We start from the raw sequence: 27030 nt of genomic DNA, 5'->3' as shown, positions 1-27030 counted from the left end.
ATGAGACGCTAGATAATTGCCCATACTCGTATTACTCTGGCTCTCCCCCAAGCAGCCGCGGCATATGAGTCGCGCGTGATATCAACTTAGATAAATCCACTCCCCGGTTATGACCCAGTATACCATCAATTCCATTTGCCTGATTAGGCTAACCCCCATTCATATCAATCACTTAATTCGTGAACATCGTTATCGCATTTATCTCCTTGATCAGCCCACCAGAGATAAGGAGCGCAGGTAATTATTAAATCATCTATTAAATCCCAGTGTCTCCAACATGGAAGGTTGGTACTGAGTCCAAGGTTTTGTAGATTCAACTAGGAAGTGGGTCAGAAGTTTGGAGACGCCTTGAGCTTAAAAGAGTCAGCGGTATATTACACTCCTTTGATACAGTAGAGTTCATAAACAAATCATTCCATACAAAAACGTGTTGCAATCAGTTATCTAGACAGTTTAAACTATTGAATCTAGTGGGGGGAAAATCCATTGTTTCCAAGTCTATCATCAATTCATTAGTTGATCGTGCAAATAATCTTTCCCATAATTTTGTTAGTCTCCATCAGTTTGTGCGCGTCGATGATTTTTTCCCAGGGTAAGACTTTTTCGATGTAGACTTTGAACTGCCCAGACTGGAACTGTGCAAGGGCCTCTGATACAAAAGTATCTCTCAGTTTGCGCTGAAATTCCTCGTCTCGACTTCTCAGAGTTGAGCCTTCGTATCTGACTCTTTTGAAAGCAAGCAGTCCCATATCAAATTCCTTTTTAAAGATAAATCCGCTCATTAGTCCGATCAACACGATTTTTGCATCTTTGGCGGCAATCTTGAGGTTCTCAGCGAAGACATCGGGACCAATTAGGTCAGCAATTATGTCAACGCCTTTGCCATCAGTCGCCTTCATCACTTGGTCAACCCAATTTGGATCGGTAGTGTTGAAAGCCGCAGTGGCCCCAAGGGTATTGACGCAGAAATCGCATTTTTCATCGGATCGTGCTGTTGCATAAACGGCTGAGGCCCCAGCGCTGAGGGCAAGCTGGATTCCACTGATAGAAACCCCGGAAGCTCCAGCATGCCAGAGAATAGATTTGCCACGTGTAAATTCCCCGATCTTATACATCACCTTTGTTGCGGTAAGCCATGTCTATGTATGATTAGCATCTATCCAGGCATGCCCAATTTTTCCATAACCAGCTGAGACTTACTTCGGGAATGCCCGCAGCCTTTTCCCATGACAAGTGCGATGGCTTGTGGATTAGCATATGAGTTGAGATAGTAATGTACTCGGCATACGCTCCTAAATAACAGCCGTTCGTTAGCGAACCTAGTTTCGAGAGGTTCTCTTGGGTCGTCGTCATACCTCCGTAAGCTAAAGCAAACACTTCATCGCCGACACTAAAGGAAGATTCGCTATTTTCCCCTAGTTCCTCTATGATGCCTGAAAATTCCAATCCCATGATTTTACCGACCCAGGGAGGAACCGGGTATTCTCCATCACGCTGCATAATGTCTGCGCGGTTGATTCCGAATGCTTTGACTTTTACCAGTGCCTGGCCTTCCTTAGGTACAGGCTTTGGAATATCCGCCATATAAAGGGATTCTGCTGGGCCAACATCGCCCCGAATATCTATTATACCAGACCAAAGTTAAACATGAGGACTTCGAGGAATCGATTCTAGCCTTTCAGAAGGTTGAGTCTTACCGATTGCTCTCATTGTGTTGGACATGTCGTTAACTTGTTTTGTTCAAAAGTTTCAATTGCGATTTTTTTTTTAATGCTCACAAGCTGTAGATAGGCTCATCGATGCCGGATCTAATAGATTATATATTAATATTTCCATACTTGCGAGCGCAGCATTCGTGTTGCGGATTGAAAATCATGAGTGGGACGCATGTCTCTTAACGCCTAAAGCAATCTTCATGGCCTTTCGGGAAAATCGGCTCTTTCGGTATCTCGGAAGTCCCAAAGGTGAATCAGCAACAAAAACAAGGTCAAAGCAATATCATGGAATTACTAAGAAACAAAGAACCACACGTAATCAAAAGTTTATTAGAAGCATAAACAATTGCGCACGCATCTAATTCGATAGACTCAATTCACGTCGAATCTAGGTGTGCTTTGCCACTAGTTCCTTGAATAACCTCACCGTAGCCATTGGACAAGGATTACAAAATATGCATACCATTCCAATTCAATCAGTGCTTCTAAGATGCAGGATAAAACCATGTGTTGGGAGCAAAGCTTCGCAAAGACGCTTTGATTGTAGCGCCGCATGTAAAATGAATAGAATAGAACTTATTGGCATTCTGCATCTCCAACAGCGAAGTAACAGCCCCAAAGTAGATGCTCTTACTAAGGATTGGCGGATTGGGAACGCCCAACTGAACTCCTTCGCAAACGCTCTTTGCCGTTTAGCCAGTTACTAATTCTCATACACTACATACAACCAATGCATTCTTTACAGTAAACACCAAAAAGGCAATTCTGTTTCTGGTAATTGACGTAACGAGTATTTTGCCAATTGCAGCAACGGAACTCTCTTTAGCTGATTTGGACATTCACCATCCCTATTCGAGGCGCAGAGTTCGAACAACCAGCATTAATTGACATCAGTCCGAGAGTCCGAGGCTCCGAAAGTGAGCCGCCGAGCCGCCGAAATTTGCAGCTCTGCTTAGAAATTTCACATATCTCGAGATAGAACATGTAAACAATTGCTTCAGAGGTTCTAGAGTTATTGTTAATCAGATTTGTTTAGAAAGAGGTCTTGTTTAGGCACGATACTATGTAGGGATACTTGAAAGCCTTTTCTATATGTATTGTGCTTCCTTTAGCTTGGCAAATAAATGAGGATGCCTGACTGTACAGTATCAACATACGCCAAGGCTTGACCATTGTATTAACAACTAGGAAAAGATACATCGCGGATTTAAGAGAAACAAATAATTAAAGGCTATATCAGCCATGAGTTTTGATACCCAATCGACCGAAGCCGATGATGATAGGCGGCAACGTCAGTCTAAATCCGAACAGCAACCCAGGGGAAACGATGTTCTCGTCAGCGATGCAGAACGGGACGAAATAGCCTTGAGCCAGGCACGAACAATCGAAAGCCAGCACAGTCATACTGTAGAAGTGCCATTGGAAGGCAGAGAGGACGCATCACCGCTGCCACCGATGGGAGCCGGAAAACCTGACCCTCCGGACCTCCTGGAGAAAGATGATTGTGGAGTTTGAAGGCGCTGATGATTCCACTGATCCGCAAAATTGGCCTATGAGGACAAAGTCAGTACTCGGAGGGGGATATAGGGATAAACTATCTAACATAAACAGGGCTGTTATTACTGCGATTTTATCCATAACTACATTTATCGCGACTTTCGCCAGTGGAATATACGCGCCCGCCATTTCGACAATAGCGGCAGACTATAAAGTTGCTCCAGAGGTTGCCACACTCGGCGTCACACTTTTTGTCCTAGGGTTTTCGGCAGGGTAAGCAAGCCTCTGCTCTAATATGATGCTCTTCCAAGCCATCATTACTCTCGTCTACAAGACGTTATCTCACTCTACTATAGACCAGTGTTATGGGGACCACTCTCTGGAATCAAGGCGCGTCGGCTGCCTCTCATCGTTGCCGCCTTTGGGACTGCGATTTTCCACTTTGCCGTAGCAGTTTCCAAAAATCTTCAAAGCATCATGATCAACCGTTTCTTCACAGGCTTTTTTGGAACTAGCCCTCTTGCCGTGGGCGGCGCTGTGTTTGTGGATTTGTTCGACAACAGGACTCGCGGCATTGCAGTAAGATCTCTCAGACAGATTCTCAGCCTTGCTTTCTTGCTAACCTATATCCAGGTTACAATTTTCACGTTGTCTTTTTTTATTGGCCCAATGTTCTCACCATTCATTGGAGGCTTCATTGTAACAAGCCATCTTGGTTGGCGGTGGACTCAGTATCTTTCGGGCATCCTCGCTTCCGCAGCGGCTGTGGCAAACTTTCTCTTTGTACACGAGATTTATCCTCCAATTATTTTGACTCGAAAGGCAACCGAGCTACTTCGGAAAACAAAGAACTGGGCTTTCCACGCCAAGCAAGAGGAGACCGAGGTCAGCTTTCACGAAATGGTTGAACGTAATTTTATCCGACCACTTCATATGCTTGTCGTTGAGCCCATTGTCTTGCTAATCAGGTATATCAACCTCACTTATGCCATGGCTCCCAGCTACAGTTGCTAACCCTTTGTTACATGTATCTATTCCGCATTTATTTATGGCCTACTATATCTGTTTCTTACTGCGTATCCTATCATCTTCCAAGGCGTTTATGTCATGAGGCCGGGCATCAGCGGTCTCCCCGAGCTAGGCCCCGTACTTGGTTGCATTATAACAGGCATCATAATGGTTTTTGAGAGCACCGATCTATAGGCGCAAACGTGAAGCAAACAATAATATGCCTGTACCAGAGTGGCGACTGCCCGAAGCTATGGTTGGAGCGGTTCTCTTCGCTGGTGGCATGTTTTGGCTCGGTTGGTCTGGCTATCGAAAAGAAGTTCACTGGATTGTCCCAACACTCGGTGGTGTTGTGACGGGCCTTGGTATCTCAATGGTCTTTCTTCAGGCGTTTAATTACCTTATTGACGCCTATCTGATGGTATGTGTCTACTCATTATGAATGTTCAGTGTCTTAGTTCATTACCAACATAACTAGTAGCTTGCGGCGTCAGCTCTAGCAGCTAATACCTTTCTACGATCGTTATCTGGTGCTATATTCCCTCTTTTCTCCTCTTATATGTTCAAGGGGATGGGCATACAATGGGCAATGACATTATTGGGGTGTGTCGCGGCTCTGTTGGCGCCTGTGCCCGTCATTTTCTACATCAAGGGCGCACAGATTCGAAAAGTGAGCAAATATACGCCCAAGTTCCCTCCTCCGGCGGCCACTTCGAAGCCTGAAAAGGAAAAGGTTTAAAATTAGATGAGAATAAGGGGGGTCGCGGGATTATAAAGAGTTTTTATGAAGTTGACTAAGTTTAGAGGTGACACGCATAGGGCGGTTCAATTTGTAGCAAATTGCCGGATTTTGGCGTACAAAGGCGTCATTTCTTCTCTGAAGATGCGCCCTTGGGCTTTACCCCTCATCTCGATGCCGAAGACAGCCGCCAAACGATAAATTACTGACGCAAATCAGTCAACTTCAGAAAGGCACTGGCGACATTGTTGTTCCTCTTTACCTACAGCCTTTCATAATTAATACTAATTGCAATTGCTATCATGTCGTCCCTCAAACCTTTGCACATTCTAGCCTTTGGCGCTACTGGCAACATTGGGAAACACATCGTCAACCAACTGATTCGCGCCACGCCCTCATTTCCCAGAATCTCAATCTTCACCTCACCGAACACGGTGGCAACCAAGCCCGAGCTTTTGAGCCAGTGGAAAGATGCAGGCGTATCAGTTATTGTTGGCGACATCACCAACGCGGAAGACGTGAAGAGAGCGTACGGCGGGGTTGATACTGCCATTAGCTGCCTGGGCCGAGGGGCTTTGGAGCATCAATTTGAGCTCATCCGGTTGGCGGATGAATCGGACTCTGTCCGCTGGTTTTTCCCATCGGAATATGGCACGGATCCAGACCATGACCCTAGCAGTGCTTTCGAGAAACCTCATCAATTCAAGCGGAGGGTGCGCAAGACATTCGCAGAGGACGTGAAGAATTTGAAACCTACATACTTAGTTGTGGGACCATACATTGAGATGTGGGTGGACGGCGACGAGACATTCGGCGGGTTTGATATAAAGAATAAAAAGGCGGCTCTTCTTGGAGATGGAGAGCAACCCATTGGATTTACAGCCATGGAAGAGTAAGTTACAGGTCTTAACGATCACTAACAATTGTCAACCTAGCTAACGATGAGATGTAAACAGTGTCGGTAAAGCATTGGTAGCAGCGCTACAGCGCCCAGAGGTGTCGGTTGGTAAGGTGCTCAAAATCGCCTCGTTTACAAAGTCGCCAAATCAGATCCTGGCCGAATATGAAAAGCAGCTTGGACACAAGCTTGATACCAAGTATATCCCACTGGATGACGTTAAGGGCCTCGAGAAGAAGTACTGGGATGAGGGTAATCCACGTGCCGTTGTTGGCACGCTGCGACGGATTTGGGCCACAGGCGGAGCGGTTTACGATAAGCTGGATAATGAGGGACTTGGATTGGATGAAGGTCAACTGCAATCCCTTGAAGAGGCAGTGCGAAACCGCATTCAGGGTAAACCGTTTTAACGGAAATGAGGTTTGGCTGGGGACTGCCAGTGTGACGCAACGCGTTTACCTGTAAGGCAGTTTTGGAGCTACTGCACCAGTGTCACATCTCAGGCGCAATCTCGTGAAGTGAGAAATAAAGCTTCCAATTCATACTCACAATGAGAATCATATTACGGCGAGATAGTCTCCATTCTTGCCGGATACATCCAATCGTCGCGACTCTCCCATTGAAAGGACTACAATCACCACGAGGTAATACTCCATCCTTCCTTGTTCCCGAGGGCCTGGCAAGGCCTCCAAAAACTAACAGCATGACTCAAGTATCCACCTAATTTTAATTTACACTAACCTATATATGGCAGGGGAAAGTCTCTTTCAAAGACAGGATACGTAGAGTATGGGTAGTACTGGTGGTGCATTTTAGGTATCGTATCCGTTGATGATACCTGGCTTTCTGGTGTTGGACTAAATCAATGACTACCTAAACCGTACGCACCTCGCATCGAACACTGTACTGTCTACTCTGCTGGTTATCCAGCATTTCGCATTTCCCATCGAAATCTCGATCGTTGGAGAGTGCAAGTTGGGAACGCTGAGATAAATGCCAACAGAATTGATGATTTGTTATGTTAGGAACAGGATGAATTGACTTTTGATAGTATTCCTCACCACGGTCACTGGGCCCGCATAAGGGGAATATACGTAGGATTTGTGTAGACATCTGTCTTGACGCAATATATATTTCGACTTGTCTTATTCATTCTTGGTTCCCTTTTCCATCTTCAATTGCAATTGGGGATTTAAACCAGCTTCTTTTCCTTCTCCGAAGGACCATTCCACCAACGATAAATGCCTTTGCACCAGACCCAAGTCTCAATTGTGCCAAAAATGCTCAAGACAACAATGACAAAGACCTTGGCATTCCTGCTCATCCCCAGGCCTTCAAAGCTAAAAGACGGGAGCTCTTCATTATTCCGCTGCTTGTTATGAAGGCGAGTATAACCAGAAAAGTTTCGAAGAGTGCCGAGCTCATTGGTAATGGTCTGGTGCTTTTGAATCCTTTGCCAGACATTGGAAGTGGCAGACACGCTGCGTATCTTCGTGATGTGAAGTGTTCGGACGGCCGAGCCGATACTGGTCGAGGTGAGCACTGGCTTCATTTTGCTGCCTAGCGTCGTAGATGTAAATATTTGAAACCCGGTCTTTTGATTATGGTTGATTTCGGCGCAAGGAAAGAATTATAATCTCAAGAAAAATTAATTGCAGAAAGCACAGATCAGCCGAGTATTTATAAATCAAGACGGAACCGGGAAGCTGATAGTGCCCGCTACGAGCAATGTCCCTTGGCACTGTGCGTGAACATGATCAGTTTAAACAACAAAGCAGTAAGACGTCGTTACGTAAGCAATTGTCAATAGAGATTGAGGTAAACTGGTGTTTTACTAAATGGATTTGTTGAAAGCTGAGTAGCTAATCTCCTCAGCACTATAGGTGAAATGAAGCTTTATGCTGTTTATGCGTGAATTGTGGAACAGGTCGATTGATCCGTCGGTCCATAGTCTTCCATAAATATCATGTCATATGAGATACCACTTCCAAGCCAGGGTCGTAACGTTGGGTCAGTTTAGCAATGAGTGGACGATGAGTCCGTTGCATGTTTGCAGAAATCATAACCATCATACCACTGAGCGTATCCAACATATTGTATGGAAAATCCAGTGAACATAGCCCCGGCAATATATCGTCCGCACTTTGACGTGATTGTTGCCAGCGCTTGGCCATATTCATCGGGAGAAATGTCAGTCCATACGCCTGGATCGACATAAGGAACACAGACGAAGGCGACGACATTCCCGCGAATAGAGTAGTACGACGTGCCTTCATAGATGTGTGCTCCAGGAAGCTGCGTCTTGAGATCTGCTACAGCTGCATCGCAGTTGCCGGGGTCCAGATTAAATCCGCAGCCACAGTAGATTCCTTGATCACGGGGCTCAACAGCCCTCGGTGCTACTTGAGCCTGGTCACGCTCGATCTTTGAGGGACTAGAAATCTTTGCATGGACAGTAGTGCCATTCTCGCTAGTAGAGACTGCATAGACGCCGTCGGGGGTACCAGATGGAATAGTAAAGGCCCGTGCCAAAGCAGCAAGACTAAGAGCCGCGGCAATCTTGAAAGAGTACATTGGAGGATAAAGTATTCAAGGCTGGTTTGTGAACCTTGTTGCGGAGGACGGTTTAAAGATCTTTGAGAAAGAGAAATCGATGTCGGCTGCAACCGTAGCTATTTACGTATAGGCGGGAGGACTCCAGTATATGTTTATATACATTTATACACATTGGCCAAGTCACAGTACGAAGGAATGCCCTGCTGTTGCTCTCGATATAGCAAATGAGCGGCGTTTAAAAAATACGCTCGAGCTTTAATATTAGGTGATCATACGAGATTTAATACGACAACAGCCTGGGTGCCCTCTCCGATACCTATTTGCTGACATTCTTAGAACGCGGACTGGAAGTTCTAGGTATTGCTAATTAGCCTATTAAAGATACCATAATCCTGTTGGCTAAGTAATATAAAAGGAAGACCTGCTAACACCCTGGGTGAAGCGAACGGACAGCGTATAATAAATACGCTCGAGCAATGATATTTAGTATGTCAATCGCTTAGGCGCCCTCTCCAATATTGTAGGTTATTTAACACAGCTGGTATAATAGTATTGAAACCTATGGAATGACCCAGCAGGAAGCAGTGACTCTAGTAAAAGACAGAGCAGTTAGCTATCATCACTAAAGACTGTGCTATCAAACAAATAAAACAACATTAAAAACAAGCTATAGTTGCTCAGGGAGTTCAATAGCGTTAGTGACTCAAGAAATGAGTAATTGAGTCATAGAAGCTCCATCAATTCCTTTGTCTTATCTAGCAGTTGTATGAATCTTTCGCCTTGTTAAGCGAGCATGTAGGCAAACTCCAGGCAAGCACTTCTTCTAGCGCTCAACTCGGCAGTTTGTAAGCAAATATTTACCGCTGTAAGCCCCCAGTGCTCCGTCCCATGGTAGCCTTTGGCTCCAGGCACCGGGAGCCATGCAGTTCAATGCTATTTCATGATGCCAGGCGTAGGCTGATTACGACTTTACATAAGGATAAGCAATGTGGAACTTCCACACACCAACTACGCCTAATAGTATACGAACCGTGCAAAATTCGACGCGGCTCCGTAGTTTAGCTGCTGAACTCCGACCGGTTGCTTTACCCGAGAGCTCTCGGTCCCGAAGTTGCATCCACAATTGTTTTTCGGGTCCAGGCTAAGCGGTGCAACCCGCCAGCAGCTGTTCGGTACAATGGCGAAAGAACTCTGGTCCCGAGAGATTGCGAATCGATTTACTCATAAAGCTTGACGAGGAATCTATATAAAGGGCGAAGTACTTAAGATTCGGGAAAGTTTTTTATAGGCATCCCCAGCAACACATTCAAACAATTTGACATTTACTTAAAGCCACGACCACAGCGCCATCCATGCCTCCCACTATTGCCATTATCGGTGCCGGGCCTTGTGGCTTGACTCTGGCGCGCCTTTTGGAGTGCAGAGGCGTCGATTATGTCGTGTACGAGCGTGACGAATCCGATAGCTCTAATCGCAGAGGAGGGAGCCTTGACATTCACGCAGAGACAGGACAGCTTGCGTTGAAAGAAGCAGGGCTTTTTTATGAATTCAAGAAGCACGCTAGATACGAGGATACGTCTTTTACAATTGCCAACCAACAGGGAGAAAGGGTTTTCCAAACTGGCCAAGGGCGCGATGCCCCTGAAATTGATCGCATCTTGCTACGCCAAATTTTGTTAGACTCGATCCCAAAGGAAAAGGTTCGCTGGAATCATGTTCTTAAGAGCGTCACACTGGAGCAAGACGGGCATCATATTCTTCAATTCACAAACGGATCTTCAGCTTCTGGATTCAGGCTCGTGATTGGTGCAGATGGCGCATGGAGCAAAGTGCGAGCTTCGGTAAGACGCTGGAGAGCTTCTCCTCTCTCTAACTTCTCACATTAACGAGAGCTAATTACGAGTTACAGATTACACCAACAAAGCCACAATATTCGGGTAATCACTACATAGAGTCGAGAATAAATCTCGAAAGTCCTTACTTTCCAACCATGGTCTCAAAAATTGGCGCGGGCACTCTCATGTGCTTGGGATCGTCGAAAGAAATCGTCACTCAGCGTCAAGGCAACAGATCGTACAGAGTTTATCTTGGTGTTACCGTACCCGAAGATTTCGTGCGAAGTGGCATTGTCAATCTGACGGATACTGAATCTACGCGGCGTTTATTTCTTTCTTCGGAATTCTTTGGGGATTGGGCAGAAGAACTCAAAGACCTGATCCGATACTCGGAGGACTTTCGCAGCTGGCCCCTTTACTACACGGCTCCACAGACTTTGAGATGGGATTCTGTTCCCGGTATAACATTGATGGGGGATGCTGCTCATGTCGCCGTCCCAAATGGTGAAGGTGTCAACTGCGCCATGGCAGATGCACTCTCTCTGGCCTCAAAAATTGCAACATATGGTATAGAGGCCTTGAACCGCGCCGTTGCGGAATATGAGGAAGATATGTTTCGCCGGGGAGTCGAGCATATAAAGGGTGGTCTACAAATGGCGACCCTGATACGGCATGAAAATGGCCCCGATGCACTCGTGTCGTTCTTCAAGTCTGCAATGGAGAATGCAGCCCAAGCCTCTTCTTAAATGAGAGAGCTATTGAATGAGGGGGATAATTAATCCGTGGAAGAAGGGAGGCTTTAAAGAGCGGGCTACATTGTTTCATTAGCTTAACAGTCACATTCTCATCCTTCGCTGCTTTTGTAGGTAGATCATTAGATAGCTTTTAGCATAGATAACTTTTAGACATAAATAATAACAATATCATTGGTAGCTATTAGCGCCAAACATGTTACTCGATGAATTGTAAAATCAACTTAGCCACTGGTAGCCCTATGATGTTCCAGCTCAACTTTTTGTTACTCTCTGGTTCCTATCTCTGCATATCACCATTACTCGGGATATGTCTACTTATCAATATCCTTCTATTAACTAGCACAGAAAAAATGTATCTTCGCAGCATCCAATAGCATCTTATCCTCTCGTTAGCTTCCTAGATCAAGAACTTCAGATACTTTATTGAGCTCACATTCTACTGCCACTGTTCATCATTACTCCATCAGAAGTTTTGCCGTCAGTTTTAGATGTGGATATCCGGATTTCAGCTCCAGTGTATACGAACTAGAAAATGACCATATCAAGGATTAAAAATCAGTAGTTTTTCACAAGCAAACTAGTAGATAAGACGGAATCCAATCAAACCCGCCGAATCGGAAAAAGGCATGATGCAACAACCGTAATGACCTACTACCCTGGCTACTGCTGACTTGTTCCTTTCATCTTGCTTTCATGCCTAATTAAAGCAAGATCATCAGGGGCTGATTTATAGGCGCTCCTCATGCATCGTAATAGTCTTCCTAATTACTTATAGCAAAACCACACATGCTCATATTTAGTACGTAGAAAACAATGCTTTGGACGATTGGAATACAGCCTTGGGTTTTTTGGCCACGTCCAAATTCCAGAATCTAAGGGCTATCATCGTAGTACAGTAGCTTTTCAGATGCAGTTATCGAACGGTCCTTTCCATTCTTTTACGAAATATCTCAATCATTGTTATTCCAGCACCACGTCATGTCAATAAGTTAGTTTGTCCTAGAAGCAAACCACGTGTTTACCCCATGCATGCGGTATCGGTTCCCGGCATTTGGTGTTGTGCGGCTAAAAGGGAAAATATTACCAATGGGTTCAAGTGGATGGTGGATTCTACGTTCTCTTCGGCAATGATGTGCAATATTGCCGGAGACGTGGTTACCATTGGCTCATTACCTAGAATTACAACCGTCGGATGCGTGTCATGTTTCATTGCTATTGAACCTGATTGTCGCAGTGAATCTTACACGTATGTCTATTGCAATTTGTACTGTTGTCATTTCAGTACAAATATGAGAGCAGCCTACGATTCTTGCCTTGAGAAATAGAGAGGTTCAATTAGTGCCAAATACTAGTTCAATACTCCCAAGGTTCTTGGAGCCAGATATTAAAGACTAACAGAGAGCCAGCCACACGGCTGAATTGTCCCAAATATAGCCGAGCATTGCGTAACGATTGGCTCGGAATAATATCTTGGAGCAGTGCCGGTGCCAGAGTTCAATCACTTGACAGTCCCTTGCTAGTAACCAGGATCGGTCCTTCACCGAGCTGATACCAGAATGCAGAACCTGGCTCTTCCAGAAAAAAAACATATCAGCAGTAAACAATACCCATAATCGTGCTACTGATCCCCCACGATTTCTCCACACGAAATCAATCTACCCCGCGTTTCTTTTATTTAAATACTACCCCAGATTCTGTAGAGACGGGTGTCGAGCATGCCAAGATACCCTGGATAGGATTCCGAATCATAGCTTTCACTCTATATTCTGACATCCGCGTGGTTTTGTTTAATTACAGTGCCTTAAAAGACGCCAAGATGGTGTACCTTAATTTGAGGGGCAAGAAACTGTTAGCTGGAATAACAATTTCCAGTGGTTTAGGTTTTATTCTCTTCGGTAAGGAACCCTACCCTGGAAGGCATCTCGTCTCACCGCAGCTCTTTTTGTCTAATATTTTTTATCTTGCCGGCATAGGTTATGATAATGGTGTTATTGGCGGTCTGCTTACTGCTCCCGACTTCGAATCGACATTTAATCTCGACTCTACACTTCAGGGAGTCGTTACTTCATTATTTGAGTTGGGATGTTTCTTCGGATCTCTTGTCACTGCCTTTGCAGGTGGTCGACTGGGCCGTCGAACTCTCGCACATCTTGGCACACTATCCATCACCATCGGTGCCCTTCTTCAGGCCTCTAGTTTTTCTGTTGGCCAGTTGATGGTCGGGCGTATTGTTGCCGGCATCGGCCTTGGCCTTATATCTAGCAACATAGCTATTTGGCAATCAGAGACAGCCCCAGCAAACGTGCGTGGCACGTTAGTCGCGTGTTCGTTGAGTTTCCTCATTGTCGGCCAGCTTTTAGCGAATTTGATCGACTACGGCATGAACAGCTATTCTGGTCCAGTCACATGGCGGTTCCCAATTGCCTTCCAGGCGGTTCTAGCACTTCTCATGAGTGCTCTTCTCTTCTTCATGCCTGAGTGTAAGCTTTCCACCTGAGATATTCTGGTTTATTGTACCAGCAATGGGTCTAACGATGAGCAACCTGCAGCTCCTCGATACCTCATAATGAAAGATCGCATTGAAGAGACTGTCACAGTCCTTCAGGCGCTCAAAGATACCAACGATAGAGAGACAGTTGCCGCTGAAATCGCAGAGATCAAGGAGGCCCTTTTACTGGAACTCAACTCCCAAAAAAGTTGGACAGATCTTTTTAAGAGCGACAAGGTTAAATCACGCCGCCGTGTCATTATTGCTTGCATTGTCAACTTGATGCAAGATCTGAGTGGAAGCACTCCGATTGCATACTATACTACTTTCATGTAAGTCGAGCATCACTCTTCTAAACTTAACACCACAGGGGCATTGGCGCATTACCAGCAGCACAGCCGCTAACACATTTTAATCTTTACAGCTTTCAGAATTCCGTTGGTTTCTCTCGGCATTTGTCCTTGCTCATGTCCATATTCCTGCAACTGTGGTTTCTTTTGGCGTCAACACTTACTTGGTGGCTGATTGAACGTGTTGGGCGTCGGAGATTATTTATGCTCTCAGCTTGCTGTATGGGCATGGTCATGGCGGTAGTTGCAGCGATGCTGGCTGTCAATACTCGTACTTCTGGAATTGTCGCTGTGGTCATGATCTTTGCGTATCAGGCCTTCTTCACGTGGGGATTTATGGGCGGTGTTTGGGTAAGTTATGCGAGGATTCCAACGTTGCCTCTGATACTTTCTCCCTTGTCCCCTGTACCACCTGTGATCAATGCGCTGATATACGTTCAATTTAGGTCTATGGACCAGAGATCTTACCTCTCGAATATCGATCCAAAGGAATGGGTCTTGCCACTGCCACACTTTGGCTATTTTCTTTCGTGATGGTTGAGATCGTCCCTTCAAGTATATCCAATATCGGATGGAAAACCTACATCATATTTGCAGTGTTCAACTTTTCCTTCATTCCTATCATCTACTTATTCTTCCCAGAGACCAAAGGCCTTAGCCTTGAGTTGGTCGACCTTGCTTTCATGGACGATTCAATGTCTCCGGTCAAGCGTGCCAAGGAACTGCACAAGATGATTGCATCTGGCGAAGAATTGACTCTCAGAACTGAGGTGGGAGGAAAGGATGTTGATATTGTGCATATAGAGGAAAAGACGGCATAAATGAGCAGCCCAGAGGGGGGCCACTCTGGTCTAATATGCAATATGACATATGGCACTCAGCATAAGTTATACATTCTTGTTACAGAACCAACGAACTTGATGTTTTGATTACCAGTTATAATGAGAATAGTTAATAAGCAAAACAACTCCTGTAGATGGTATAGGCCTATCACTATTGAGCAAGGCCCGATTTGAGATGCGAAGCATACACTTGTTTCACACTGCCCTTGCAGTTCTCCAAAGTTACCAAAGTTACCGATGGATCCCCGAAAGGCATCCATTGTTTCACCGGTTATGGAAAGATTCACTCTGGAGCAGTGTTACTTACCCCATATTCATTTCCTTCATTAGCCAGAGGCGCTATGCTTCCTGTGGATCTGTACTAGTCTACACGCCAAGCTGGAGAGAAGTTGTCAGCTCACGGGAGGGATTCCGACGTGACATGGTAACTTGAGCGGCGACTGCCGTTGCTCCACTTCAGCTACTGTAATAAAAGACATCGCCATGTAAAAGAAGGGTAAATAGATATGCTTTGGCTCTTTTGAACTTCCGAAATATGGTTGCTCGCCCTTCCATAATGCAGTCGCAGTCTGTAACTATGGCACCGGATCCAACCAATAATAAAAATTTAATCAAGGAACTAGAAAAATACACATCGTGTGATGTCTGGCCCCTTCAAGAGCAAAAACATCAGCCACAAACCGCTAACAACGATACTAGATTGCCGATGCTCTCTCAAAACTTGGTTATGCCCACGGTGGCTTCCTTAGTGATATAACAATGTATTCCCCAGCTTTACAAAGCGGCAAAACGAAGATAATCGGCGAGGCATACACTGTACGATTTGCAGCCGTCAATCATAGAAACGACCCTCGTCCGCCGAATCATTTTGTAGGTCTTCTGCTACTCTGCGATCATTTCAAAGATTGCGCAATGAATACTAATAAATCGATGTTGATAGATAGATACTGTTCAGAAAGATGCTATTCTGTTCATATCAGTACCCGCGCATTTAATCAACAGTGTGTATGGCGGATTGATGTCAATGAGGGCGCAGCTACTGGGAGCAAGGGGGACTATTGTCGACGGTCGCGTCCGCGATTTACAAGAACATCGTGATCTTGAATATCCTGTAAGTATGGGCGGTTTTTAATCTTTTATGAAGCAGCTTCAAGCTAATCTTGACTCTGCAGGTTTTCGCACGAGGGATCGGTACAAATGCAGCGGCGGAAGTCTGCTTTCCGTCTCAAATTAATGTCCCTGTGCGCCTCAATAGTACTGGACAGGAAGCATGGATTAGACCTGCAGACATTCTCATCGGAGATCTCAATGGTGTTGTCTGCATACCAAAGGAAGCTTTGAAGAGTTGCCTCGATATTTTACCAGATATCGTCAATGCTGATACTAAATGTGCTGAAGACATCCTCAAAGGCAAGTCATTTGCAGAAGTTCTTCAGAAGCACAAAGGAAAACTGTGAAAAGACTCAAAGGCTGGAACAAAAATGATACATGGGTACATAAAAACATAGATATACAATTACTATCTAATATGGGAAAATGGACTCCCAATTCGGTATCAAAGTCTCCCAGCTCGACCAGTCTGTAATATCCAAAGCCATATTTGGAGTTTGAATGCCTCCATCATCGTGTGGAGGTTCAAATGGGAAATGTTCAAGCCCCAATGTGGTCATGAATTGGTCATTAGACAAAGGAGGCGACATAGGTGTAAAATCCAATGGTTGACAATCCTGTGACAACGAATTGGAGAGGGCCTCGGAGCTCAATGTAGCAGTGCCCGCTACCATTGTGATGGATTCGTCACCATCAAAAGACTTTGCATGCATCGGATTCGGATGCAAATTCGATGTCTCTGAAATCCCCAAAGCAGCTGCGCTCTGAACATACCTGAGAGTGACCTGACCTATAGTCTTAAAAACGGACAGCGATCGTTTTGCGTGTGCCCAACCCAGCTCTGCCATTGTTGACAAGATCGAGGAACATACTCTGATGTTGTTTGGCAATCTCTGCATCACTTCAGGAGCGTCTTTTTTGCAACAAATTTGGGCACTGTACAACATTGTCAAGCCGCTCAGCAAAGCGCTATGAACGCTAAGTACGCTGTATTGCATCTTTCCGAGCCGCTGGAGACTGTCGAATATTTCGATAACTTTGATGGATGAGTCGCTACAGATGCGTGCGGTTTCCATAGACAGTTTGGGAAATCTTGGGGATGGACGATAGAGTAGCATAACGGCAAGATGATAAGAGACCTCGAGATGGGCAAAGAAAGCTGCTTTACCGCTACTCAAGGAAGAGGTGGCTGCTTTCCATTCGTTGAGGTCCTTATATGTTCTGTCTCTCCACGCGTGCAGATTTGATGGCCACGGAATTCTGTCCGGGTCCTGCGAAATCCTATAAAGATGTAGCTTCATGTCGGTAATTATGATGGCGAGGCGAGAAAGGTGTATTGAGCACGATATTGGCGACCAACTCTTTCTCCCTCCCATATCAGCACCAAGCTCCGTAGTATCATCATCAAAATCTGAGGGAAGCTTCCGTCGAAACAATTAGTATAGTCCACAAATAATATTCAGTCTGAACAGGCAATGCTATATACTTACCGGCACATCACAGGCCTCATTCCTGATCCCGAGTGGCCGTCCGAGAGCAGTGCCCACATTCCTGTCGAGGCAGTAGCAGCTCCAGAAAACCCTCTTTCGCATCTCTTCCTTTAAGATGGCTTCTTTTGGCAAGCTCTCTTGGCGTGGGCCAACATCGCGGTGGAGACCCAAGTCAATACAGCTTGCCATCAATAGATAGTTTATGAACCATATGTTCGTATCGGACCGTGGATTGAACAGTGCATACATTGCTAAAAGAAGATGGTTTTGTGTTGTAACCAGAGAAACATTGTATAGCGCTTTGTCGCTATATTGCATTGCCGACATGTAGTAATTCCCAGCTTCTGCAGCCATGCCAGATGCCTTTGAAAGGGTAGACGCACCGACGGCAAGCACCAGGAAGGTTTGAAAATGAATATTAGCAACATCTGACCCAATCCCGGCCCTAGATTGACCTTGACCTTGGCTTTTGGCATCGTATACTTCACGCAGGGAAGATAGGAACGACGCCTTGTGTAGGAACGGATACTGCCATTGAACCTCGTCGAAGAAAGCCTCGGCAAGCATCGCAGCTTCGTGGAACGGGGGAAGAGGTACGGCATGGCATTCTGCCCGAAATAACGCTTTGGCCTCAGCATCTAGCTTATCTGCGTCGTGGATTTGCTGTTCCAGTCTTAGCCCCGGACTGGCTAGTAGCTTTGCAAAAGAAAATCCACTTGAAGGTCCGAGGTATTTGGGCTCTGAGGAGCCGTTTAATGATACAAGAGCAATTACATGGGTAAGGAGCTCAGTGTCTGATTGCGCTTGTCTCGACGGGGCCCACGGAGATGTTGCTGCCGTCGTCGCCACGGGACTACATAATCATCAGTGTAATTGAAAGCAAGGGGAAGTAATTGTCTGCTTACCTTGATAAGGTCGAGTGGCCTCTTCCGAAATCTGCATGTTCTGGCAATAAAGTATCTATGGCTGCGCCCTGACACACCTGTGATGCGGAACTTGAAGAGCCGGCATCTTGGCGGAATGAGCCGACGGTAGCTAGGTCTATGTCGGGACATCTGTTTGCGATGATGGCTTCTAATGACTTGACTTTTTGTTCCAATGAAACAACGTAGCTAAAAGTTAATCAGCGCAAGGAATCCTGTTTCAGCCATCACAACATATGAAGGGGGCTACTCACCTCCGAGGAATCTCCTTTTCTCGGTGTGGATCGAGACAAGGTTCCCCAGCTTTTTGGCAATTGGCACATGAGGGGAAAGACCCGTCACAGCGGATCTTACGATATCGACATCGTTGACAAGCGGCAAACACTTTCCGATTTCGGCGCCGAAGAGGTGTATTGTTGGACGACGATTCACGGTCGTTTGCAGACATGGAAGCCAAACAGCAATAGTGATTGGTTCTACCGGACGATTGATCAGACTAAGGCTGTCACGCAGCTACGCCGTACATATTCGGGAATTAATTGAAGACAAGATTCGAGAGTTCCTTTGGCGGCAAAAGATCCGGTTCCGAAAGTGTTGGACGCGGCGAGCGCCGTCGGGCTAAAGCTATTGAGGCTAGTTGCTCAATAATGTTGTCGTCCTAGGTAATGTGGACGGAGAACGCCGCACCACCGAGATACTGCAGAGTCCTGCTTATTCGGGTATTCTACAAAAGGCTTCTCTGAACCCTTCATAATGTCTTTGAGATCATGAATGTGGACACGAGCCTATTATAGAGACGAATATTGAATTAAAATACGAACATGGCGCCTTATCTCGGCTTGAGTGGCAAGTCTCTCAATTTCATCATTGGAATCATCGGCGCAACTGCTTTTGCTCTTCAAGGATACGATCAAGCTGTTGGAAATGGTATCCTGACTCTGAAGACATTCTTACATGTCTTTCCACAAACGGATACGCTTGACACGAAAGGCGCTCAAAAGTCACACAACGCCACAATCCAAGGCACAACCATTGCCATTTACGAGGTTGGCTGCACGCTTGGGGCTCTGGCCTGCGTGTATATCGGTGATAAGTTGGGTCGCACTCGGACTGTATTTGCTGCTGGCATTGTGACACTCGTAGGAGTGGCCATTCAAACATCAGCCTTCAGCCTTGGACAGTTCATCGCGGGAAGAGTCATAACAGGTTCGTGCCATCTGGTCACGGCGCAATTTTGACGAAGCCAGCAATATTGACTGACAGATCTCTTTTATAATAGGACTTGGCCTCGGCGCATGTACCGCGACTGTTCCTATGTGGATTTCGGAATGTGCCAATGCTAAAGACCGCGGGTACTTTGTTCTTCTTCAAGGCTTATTTGCCCTGGGGGGAATTGTTACCGCCACCTGGCTAGAGTTTGGGCTTTTTTATGTTAAAGATGACGCTGTCAACTGGCGCTTTCCTATCGCCTTTCAAGCAGTCTTGGCATTGATTGTTGTCAGTGTTATTCTATTCATGCCGGAATCTCCTCGCTGGCTTCTCAAGAATGCACGCACAGAGGAAGCCAGTAGAGTCTTGGCCGTTCTCGGAGACACACCTGCAGAGTCAGAGACCATCGCTGCGGAAATTGCAACTATCAGCAGCGCTATAGAGCAGGAAGCCAGCAGTGATGGGTGGAACAACCCTTTTGCTATGAATCATGGACGATACCTCCATCGCACAATGCTTGGGCTCGGTGTGTGCTTTTTGGGGGAAATGACTGGCGTCAACATTGTCACGTTTTATTCGACAACCATATTTCAGATTAATCTCGGATATTCTGGAACTACATCCCGAGTCATCTCTGGGTGCCTCCAAATATGGCAACTCCTTGCTGCCGGCCTAGCCGTCTTCCTTGTGGACCGCGTTGGCCGCAGGCCCCTTCTCATCGTTTCAGCTGCGGGCATGGCTGTAGCACACGCATGTTTGGCAGGTCTGACTTCCAATCTTCATAACAAGCATGCTTCCGATGCGGCGATATTCTTCTACTTTGTTGCTCTCTTCTTTTTCCCCATCGGCCTCTTTCTCCTTCCCTTCATGTACGCTGCCGAGATCGCTCCTCTTAGAACTCGATCGCAAGTTACTGCAATGGCTGCTGCTATACACTGGCTATTCGGTTTCGTTATCGCTGAAGTCACTCCGGTGGCGTTTGCGAATATTTCATGGAGGTATTATATTGTATACGCTTCCATCAGTGCCTTTTCCTCAGCCGTGTTCTATCTCTTTTACCCAGAAACGCGAGGCCGCACTTTGGAAGAGATTGATGAGATTTTCACACAATCAAAGTCAATTTTCGACACAGTGGGTGTTGCAAAGACTCTGCCATTCGCAACTCTTCCAGACTTGGAGAATGAGAAGGCTCCACGTGTAGAGCAAAGCGAATAGCAAACTGTAGCACATGTTTCATGAGATAGAGACTATAGGCTAGTTCTCAACTAAGTAACGGGGTTTAAAGAACACTTGTAGACTTCTGTAACGTTGCACAAGACTAATTTAAAACTGGGCGTTCAAAGACCTGGCATTTAAACTTACCTGTTTTTATGTACCCTTGTTTCAAACACTCTTACTTTGTAACCCTCTTTAATAGCCCTCTTTTTCGTTCGCGGTAAGGACAACTACCGTCCTTTTATAGTTCCGGGTTATGTCCCCCGTAACTCACCGTATGAATGTCCTTAATACCGACGTCAAATTCTAACAAAATTCCTCGGCAAAAACGGAGAAAATCATTACTTCATTTGGGAGTAAGCAAGCAAGCATAAATCTAGATCTGCAGGAAGACGGACCAATGCTGCGCTAATTAGACAATGGTACCAAGAGTTGCCTTTTCTCAGCCAAACATCCCATTTCACCTCAACCCTTCCACCCATTGACCAGACTAACAGTAGGGTAGACAACACAACTAGAATCACAACGTATAGGGACGCTAAAACAGACTGGTGACCCCTGACAGGTACACAATATATCGCTCTTAGAACAATTACAGAACAAAGAAAAGATGTTGAATGACAGCGAATTATGCCGTCGGCACAATATGCGTGCAGCATTCAGGCAATCTAGATTGTTTACCCCGGATCTTCTTCCGCCCCACATTGCAATCCCCTCTAGAAATACCTATCATATCTATAAAATGGCATTGATCGTCCGGCGTGCAATTGTCCTCCTCCTCGCAACTTGATCGATCCCTCTGGCTACTGCGGCAAACCGATCAGGATGTTTTCATTGGTGGTGCTTGGCATTCTTGCCAAGGCTTCAACCGTTTCTGCATCGCCAACCCAACATGAAGACCTTTCCGCGTATGTGAATCCGTTTATTGGCACCGCAGGACCTGATGGTACCGGTGCGAACTCTGGAGACACATTTCCCGGCGTTTCTGTGCCTTTCGGAGTTGTGAAACTCGGCCCAGACACTACAGAGATGAATCCCAGCACAAACGCATTTGCTGGGTACACACCGGATGGAAATGGTAACAATTCACTCATTCATCTGTTTATTCAGGGTTTTGCCAATTGGAACTAAACAAGAGTATCGTAGTCACTGGATTCACTTGCTTCCACGAATGTGGCATAGGAGGAGCCTCAAAGTACGGTGTGGTCGGACACATGCCACTTACAACTCTGTCAGGTGTCAATGTTCTCGATAACGCAACTTACCAGCAGCCTCGTGTTACAATGGATAGGGCATCCGTTGGATACTACCGCTCTGATCTAGCAAACGGCGTCAAAGTAGAGCTTGCCGCATCCAACCACGCTGGATTTATTCAGTACACATATCCGAAAAACACTGAGCGTATTGTCCTTTTGGATGTATCGCATAACTTGCCGTCTTTAGCCGAGTTTGTGAAATCTCAATCATATAGTAATGGTCAAATTGAGGTCAAAAAGAACGGCAAAAGAGTGCAGGGCTGGGGAGTTTGGAGGGGCGGCTGGGGAGGCACGGGAATCAACTGGGGAGTAGGCAGGTCAATGTCAAATTACCACGGCTGTGTCTCTCGCTAATACGGCTGCCAGGATCTGACTACAAGATTTATTTTTGCAACGATTTTGATTCCACTCCTTTAACCTGGCAATACTTTTCTGGGTCGTGGAATGCTCCAGATAACCCTCCAAGTCCCTCCACACCAGTGACCTGGGGTAACGCATCAACAAACCCAAATGGAGTCCAAGGAGGCCCTGACGGCGATGACTCTGGTGATAGAGTTGGCGCTGTATTCAGCTTTCCAGATAAAACAACGGTCGTCAAGTCCAAGATTGGGGTGTCATTCATCTCCGTCGAGAAGGCTTGTGCGTTTCAGAGCGAAATTCCATCTTGGATACTAAATCAGACTGTCCAGTCGACTAAAAAGCTATGGAACGATGAAGTCTTTAGCAAAATATCGGTCAAAGAATCTGCCAAGAACGATACACGGCTCACACTCTTTTACTCTGCTCTCTATCGCATGCATCAGATGCCTTCTGATAGAACCGGAGAAAATCCCGACTGGGTTTCCAGCGAGCCATACTATGACGACTACTACACCCTCTGGGATACTTTCCGCTGTCTTAACAGTTTCTATCTTTTGGTTCAGCCCCAGCGCGGCATTGACATGATACGTTCCCTCATTGACATATGGAGGCATGTTGGTTTCCTGCCAGACGGCCGCAGTGGCAACCATAATGGCAAAGTACAAGGCGGGAGCAATGCTGACAATGTTCTGGCCGATGCTTATGTGAAGGGATACACCGGTGGTATTGACTGGAAGGATGGATACAAAGCAGTATGGACTGATGCAGAAGTTGTTCCACCCCCCAACAACGACCCGGAAGATTCGAGCTGTACGGATAATCAAGGTCGCTGTGGACTTCCAGACTGGATCAAGCTTGGATATGTGTCAACAGCGTTTTCGTCAAGCATCAGTCGTACCGTTGAATATTCTCTCAATGACTTTGCAGTAAGTCAAATTGCAAAGGGTATAGCGCCGCATGATTACCAGAAATACTTGAACCGATCAGGGTGAGTTATCCCAAGCTATGCGCCATAACCTTATCTGACGATGAAGTATTGAAGCAATTGGAAAAATCTTTGGAACCCGGACATAAATCAGTACAACACATCGGGATTTCTCGGTCCTCGCTATCCCAATGGAACGGTTATAACTATCGCCCCGCAAGACACGTCCTACACGACCGAAGGACTACCATGGGGTATGTGACGAATGGCCACTCGCCGGGCATCAAATGCAAGTCTAACCAGAGTATAGAATACACATGGACTATACCGTTTGATATGCAGGGGCTTATCGACAAAATGGGTGGTGTCGGTGCGACTGAGAAACGGCTTGACCTGATGTTTGTGCCTAAACTCCGAACGGTGGATTTAGGTGTGGGAGTTGGATCAGGAACAACCCTATTCAATCCCGGTAAGTAAACAGCCACCATAACCTCACACACTTCATATCGATGCAGCTCAATTGCTTACATCTTCTCAATATATCATTAGGCAACGAGCCCAGCTTCGGCACCCCGTTTTTGTATAATTACTTGCCAGGCCGCCAATACAAAGCCGTGAACCAGTCCCGCGTGAACATTGATGAAAATTATTTCGCTGGGTCCAACGGCCTTCCTGGAAACAGCGATGCTGGTGCTATGGACAGCTGGATGCTTTGGCAGATGCTGGGCCTGTATCCGGTGGTGACCCAGCCAGTCTACTTGATCCTGGCGCCATGGTTCGAGGATATTTCTGTCTCGGTCGGTGGTTTTCATACCCTTCGAATTAAAGCAAAGGGGCTGTCCAACGACAGCTTCTTTGTTCAGAGCCTTAAAGTCAATGGTAAAGCTTGGAATAAGAGCTGGCTGGAGCATAGTGACATTGCAAAGGGTGGACTGTTGGAATTTGTCTTGGGCCCTGAGCCAAAGTCATGGGATACTGGGACCATCCCTCCAAGTCCGGGGCATCAATAGCTGCGCATGTTTGGCAGTCTCTATGACAATCTAAATGCAATCGGTTGCTCCCAGACTAAAAGGTTTGAGATCTCGACGCTGCGTACAGTAAGCTGAAGAGCTGAATATTCACAGTGTCATGTATATAGCAGCGGGGAGCTAGTTCACAGCTAAAAACTCATGCAATACTGCGTTCTAATAGAAAAGAAAATTGTATTCGAGAAGGGGATTTTGCAGATGTGACAATGTTAAATACCACACCAGTACGACGCCATACGACGATCAAATTACGTGATGCTAAAATACAGCTTATAGAAGATCGATGGAGACGACCAACTTCGGAAATGACCAAGTTGAGCAGAAAGGACTCAAGCCAAATTGCTTACAATGTCTTCACCAATTGAAAAAGATTCACAAGCAATTGATACGGGTGCTCTCAGCACAAATGGCACGAAGGAACCATTTCACGAGGAGGGGCTCGAGCTGTCCGGTAGGCCCGCTACCGTGAATCTACATCGCCAAAAATGGTACCAATGGTTCTCGCCTAGCGACACGCCGGAAGAGCGTCGATTGATACTAAAGCTGGACGCATTGATCATGATCTTTGTTTTTCTAGCATATTGGGCGAAAGTTTTAGACTCATCTGCGACAAGTGCAGCATACGTGAGTGGTATGAAGGAAGACTTGAAGTTGTTTGGAAACGAGCTCAACTATCTCAACACCACTTACATGTAAATTGTCCAAAGGAGTAAGTATACATAGGACTTGAACGTTGTTTTACTAAGACATTCGCGCAGGGTTGGATATATCACGCTTCAAATACCATTGACAGTGCTTGTGAGGCCACTTCCTACCTTGAAACCACCATGCGAACCGCCTTTGTCGCTGCATGTGTCTGACCGTCGTCGCAGATGACTCGCTTCTCGGCAGCATACTTTATTCCCGGGGCCGACCTCATATGGGGAATACTCACTCTTGCGCAGTACAAAGTCAGCAATGTGCACCAGCTATATGTGCTTCGCTTCTTCGTCGGCGCGGCTGGAAGCTTGTTCTTCCCAGCTGTTCAATGGCATCTTGGGTGCTGGTATAAGCGGTCAGAACTGAGCCGACGAGGTGCTTTATTTTTCATTGCCAGTCAAGTTGGTAGTATGAGTTCGGGATACATACAGAGCGGTGCATACGCTCACCTCAATGGTAGGTATGGCATTGAAGGATGGCGCTGGCTGTATATTATTTGTAAGTTACCTTACCATCATGAGGGTCTGAGAAATGCATATTAACTCCTGGTGCAAAGGCTTTGCCTGTACGGTACCAGTCGCCCTCCTTGGATTCATTGTGCTACCGGGTCATCCAGATACCTGCAAACCTTTCATCTTAACAGAAAATGATATTCGACTAGCCAGAGAGCGCATGGCGGCTGAAAACCGTGAACCTCGAAAGCCAATTACTTTATCTGTGATCAAATCTGTTTTGGTCGGTTGGCACTTTTGGGTTTTAGTATCCTTTGCCTTTTTCTTCTCACAGGCCGACGGCATCTCCTCAAACAGCGGCCTCCCATTATGGCTCAAAGCCGAAGGGTACAGCGTCGAGAAGATCAACACCATCACCACCATCCTACCTGCGGTGACAATCGTGTCCTCAATCATCTGCGGCGTGTTATCAGACATTTATGATGCCAAAATCTGCTTAATCACTATTACTGCTTTGCTCAACATCTTGGCGGGCGTGGTTTTGGCCATCTGGGACGTACCCAAGGGTCTCAAATTTTTCGCCTTTTTCCTTTCGGGGTCTGCAGACGGCATCGCCGCCGTCATTTACGCATGGGCAAATGAGATTTGTGCCGGAAATGCAGAAGAGCGTGCAATCGTACTTAGCAGCATGAATACTGTTGGAAATACGTTTGGAGCATGGCTTCCGTTATTGTAAGTGGACATCCGCCATGAGACAACAAGACGTTTGGAGGACAAGAGCTAATGTAATAATTTTCCCACCTCTGTGTAGTGTTTGGAAGACTTCGGACGCTCCGCGTTATCTTATTGGGTATAATTGGACAATTGCACTTGATATATGCATGATTGCCATGCTGTTTGTCCTACGATCCTTTTGGAATCGTGAAAAGAAGTCAATGGAGATCTTGTGAGGAACATCTGATTGTCTTTCAATATTTATAGATATGCAAAAATGTGGCGCAATTAGGCATCCAGCTTTGAAACCTTGGTAATCAAGGATCCAGTTCATACCCATCAGTTCCCTCATCTTCCCTCTTGATCAGTGGCTGAAACGTGTCCACTTTCACGCCTTCGATTGCACGCACATTTATAGGTTGCATTGCCATGTTTTCATGATACACTGCCAAGGCTCTCTCCTTTCTTTCTGATGGAAGTTTGTCAAAGACGCTTATGGGAGGGCCATAAATGTTACTAAAGACATGGACGCCGCAAGTTTTGCAGTACGTCGACCCAGTGAATTTCCCGCCCGTGAGATATTCGAAACCTCGATCACGGCCGTAAATTCTAACATTCTCTTTTGTAGGGTAAATGCCGATGTAGGCCATCTGCGCAAACGAGTGTTAACAAACGACAACAGAGGATTCTTATGAGATACTAGCCAAGCGTGGTTATGGCATACCCTCACACATTTACTACAATTGTCCTCTTTCAGTTCTTCGTCCTCTATTGGGCTCAATAAAGCAGCTCTGACATCACCGCAATGGCATGCAAAGAGGCTTTTCGCAGCTGGCTCGTCAGGCTGTTGTGAGAGTGGTTCAATCGATCGTGCATCGTCTTCAGCTTCGATGACAGATATTGCCGATCTATCAATGGCGTTAGTACGGCTGACTTTTGATCACAGAGTGATAGACTGACTCAAGT

The 27030-nt window shown here is 46.0% G+C and overlaps 10 protein-coding genes across 10 annotated transcripts; 7 read left to right on the top strand and 3 right to left on the bottom strand.

Annotated features, from left to right (window-relative positions):
• Positions 1-512: 512 nt before the first annotated feature.
• Positions 513-1722, bottom strand: Triagg1_8117 (uncharacterized protein; the record flags this gene model as incomplete). The annotated part of the gene is made up of 4 exons (XM_062902928.1): positions 513-1139; positions 1201-1292; positions 1356-1622; positions 1698-1722. 4 exons carry the CDS (start codon positions 1720-1722, stop codon positions 513-515), a joined length of 1011 nt encoding a protein of 336 aa, XP_062752962.1.
• A 1491-nt stretch (positions 1723-3213) lies between these two features.
• Positions 3214-4959, top strand: Triagg1_8116 (uncharacterized protein; the record flags this gene model as incomplete). Its single annotated transcript, XM_062902927.1, has 6 exons — positions 3214-3278; positions 3327-3485; positions 3569-3791; positions 3846-4180; positions 4416-4641; positions 4702-4959. 6 exons carry the CDS (start codon positions 3214-3216, stop codon positions 4957-4959), a joined length of 1266 nt encoding a protein of 421 aa, XP_062752961.1.
• A 302-nt stretch (positions 4960-5261) lies between these two features.
• Triagg1_8115 (uncharacterized protein) lies at positions 5262-6267 on the top strand (the record flags this gene model as incomplete). The annotated part of the gene is made up of 2 exons (XM_062902926.1): positions 5262-5851; positions 5916-6267. The coding sequence occupies 2 exons, from the start codon at positions 5262-5264 to the stop codon at positions 6265-6267; spliced, it is 942 nt and encodes a 313-aa protein (XP_062752960.1).
• Positions 6268-7049: 782 nt separating this feature from the next.
• On the bottom strand, positions 7050-8431 carry Triagg1_8114 (uncharacterized protein; the record flags this gene model as incomplete). Its single annotated transcript, XM_062902925.1, has 2 exons — positions 7050-7413; positions 7932-8431. 2 exons carry the CDS (start codon positions 8429-8431, stop codon positions 7050-7052), a joined length of 864 nt encoding a protein of 287 aa, XP_062752959.1.
• A 1334-nt stretch (positions 8432-9765) lies between these two features.
• Positions 9766-10994, top strand: Triagg1_8113 (uncharacterized protein; the record flags this gene model as incomplete). Its single annotated transcript, XM_062902924.1, has 2 exons — positions 9766-10254; positions 10323-10994. The coding sequence occupies 2 exons, from the start codon at positions 9766-9768 to the stop codon at positions 10992-10994; spliced, it is 1161 nt and encodes a 386-aa protein (XP_062752958.1).
• A 1825-nt stretch (positions 10995-12819) lies between these two features.
• Triagg1_8112 (uncharacterized protein) lies at positions 12820-16140 on the top strand (the record flags this gene model as incomplete). Its single annotated transcript, XM_062902923.1, has 8 exons — positions 12820-12824; positions 12876-13483; positions 13553-13823; positions 13916-14192; positions 14288-14611; positions 15383-15553; positions 15624-15794; positions 15856-16140. 8 exons carry the CDS (start codon positions 12820-12822, stop codon positions 16138-16140), a joined length of 2112 nt encoding a protein of 703 aa, XP_062752957.1.
• Positions 16141-17005: 865 nt separating this feature from the next.
• Triagg1_8111 (transcriptional regulator family: Fungal Specific TF) lies at positions 17006-18294 on the bottom strand (the record flags this gene model as incomplete). The annotated part of the gene is made up of 4 exons (XM_062902922.1): positions 17006-17074; positions 17284-17464; positions 17531-18136; positions 18266-18294. 4 exons carry the CDS (start codon positions 18292-18294, stop codon positions 17006-17008), a joined length of 885 nt encoding a protein of 294 aa, XP_062752956.1.
• A 733-nt stretch (positions 18295-19027) lies between these two features.
• Positions 19028-20630, top strand: Triagg1_8110 (uncharacterized protein; the record flags this gene model as incomplete). The annotated part of the gene is made up of 2 exons (XM_062902921.1): positions 19028-19412; positions 19486-20630. 2 exons carry the CDS (start codon positions 19028-19030, stop codon positions 20628-20630), a joined length of 1530 nt encoding a protein of 509 aa, XP_062752955.1.
• Positions 20631-21455: 825 nt separating this feature from the next.
• On the top strand, positions 21456-24181 carry Triagg1_8109 (CAZyme family GH92; the record flags this gene model as incomplete). Its single annotated transcript, XM_062902920.1, has 6 exons — positions 21456-21708; positions 21777-22195; positions 22267-23234; positions 23289-23425; positions 23482-23640; positions 23721-24181. 6 exons carry the CDS (start codon positions 21456-21458, stop codon positions 24179-24181), a joined length of 2397 nt encoding a protein of 798 aa, XP_062752954.1.
• A 366-nt stretch (positions 24182-24547) lies between these two features.
• Triagg1_8108 (uncharacterized protein) lies at positions 24548-26086 on the top strand (the record flags this gene model as incomplete). The annotated part of the gene is made up of 4 exons (XM_062902919.1): positions 24548-24891; positions 24958-24997; positions 25072-25396; positions 25455-26086. 4 exons carry the CDS (start codon positions 24548-24550, stop codon positions 26084-26086), a joined length of 1341 nt encoding a protein of 446 aa, XP_062752953.1.
• Between the last annotated feature and the right edge of the window lie 944 nt (positions 26087-27030).

This window comes from Trichoderma aggressivum (assembly GCF_033847375.1).
Source record: "Trichoderma aggressivum f. europaeum strain CBS 100526 chromosome Unknown scaffold_038, whole genome shotgun sequence".
NCBI classification, from domain to species: Eukaryota; Fungi; Ascomycota; class Sordariomycetes; order Hypocreales; family Hypocreaceae; genus Trichoderma; species Trichoderma aggressivum.
Note: the sequence above shows the minus strand (reverse complement) of the source record. Positions and strands in the feature narration are given on the sequence as shown.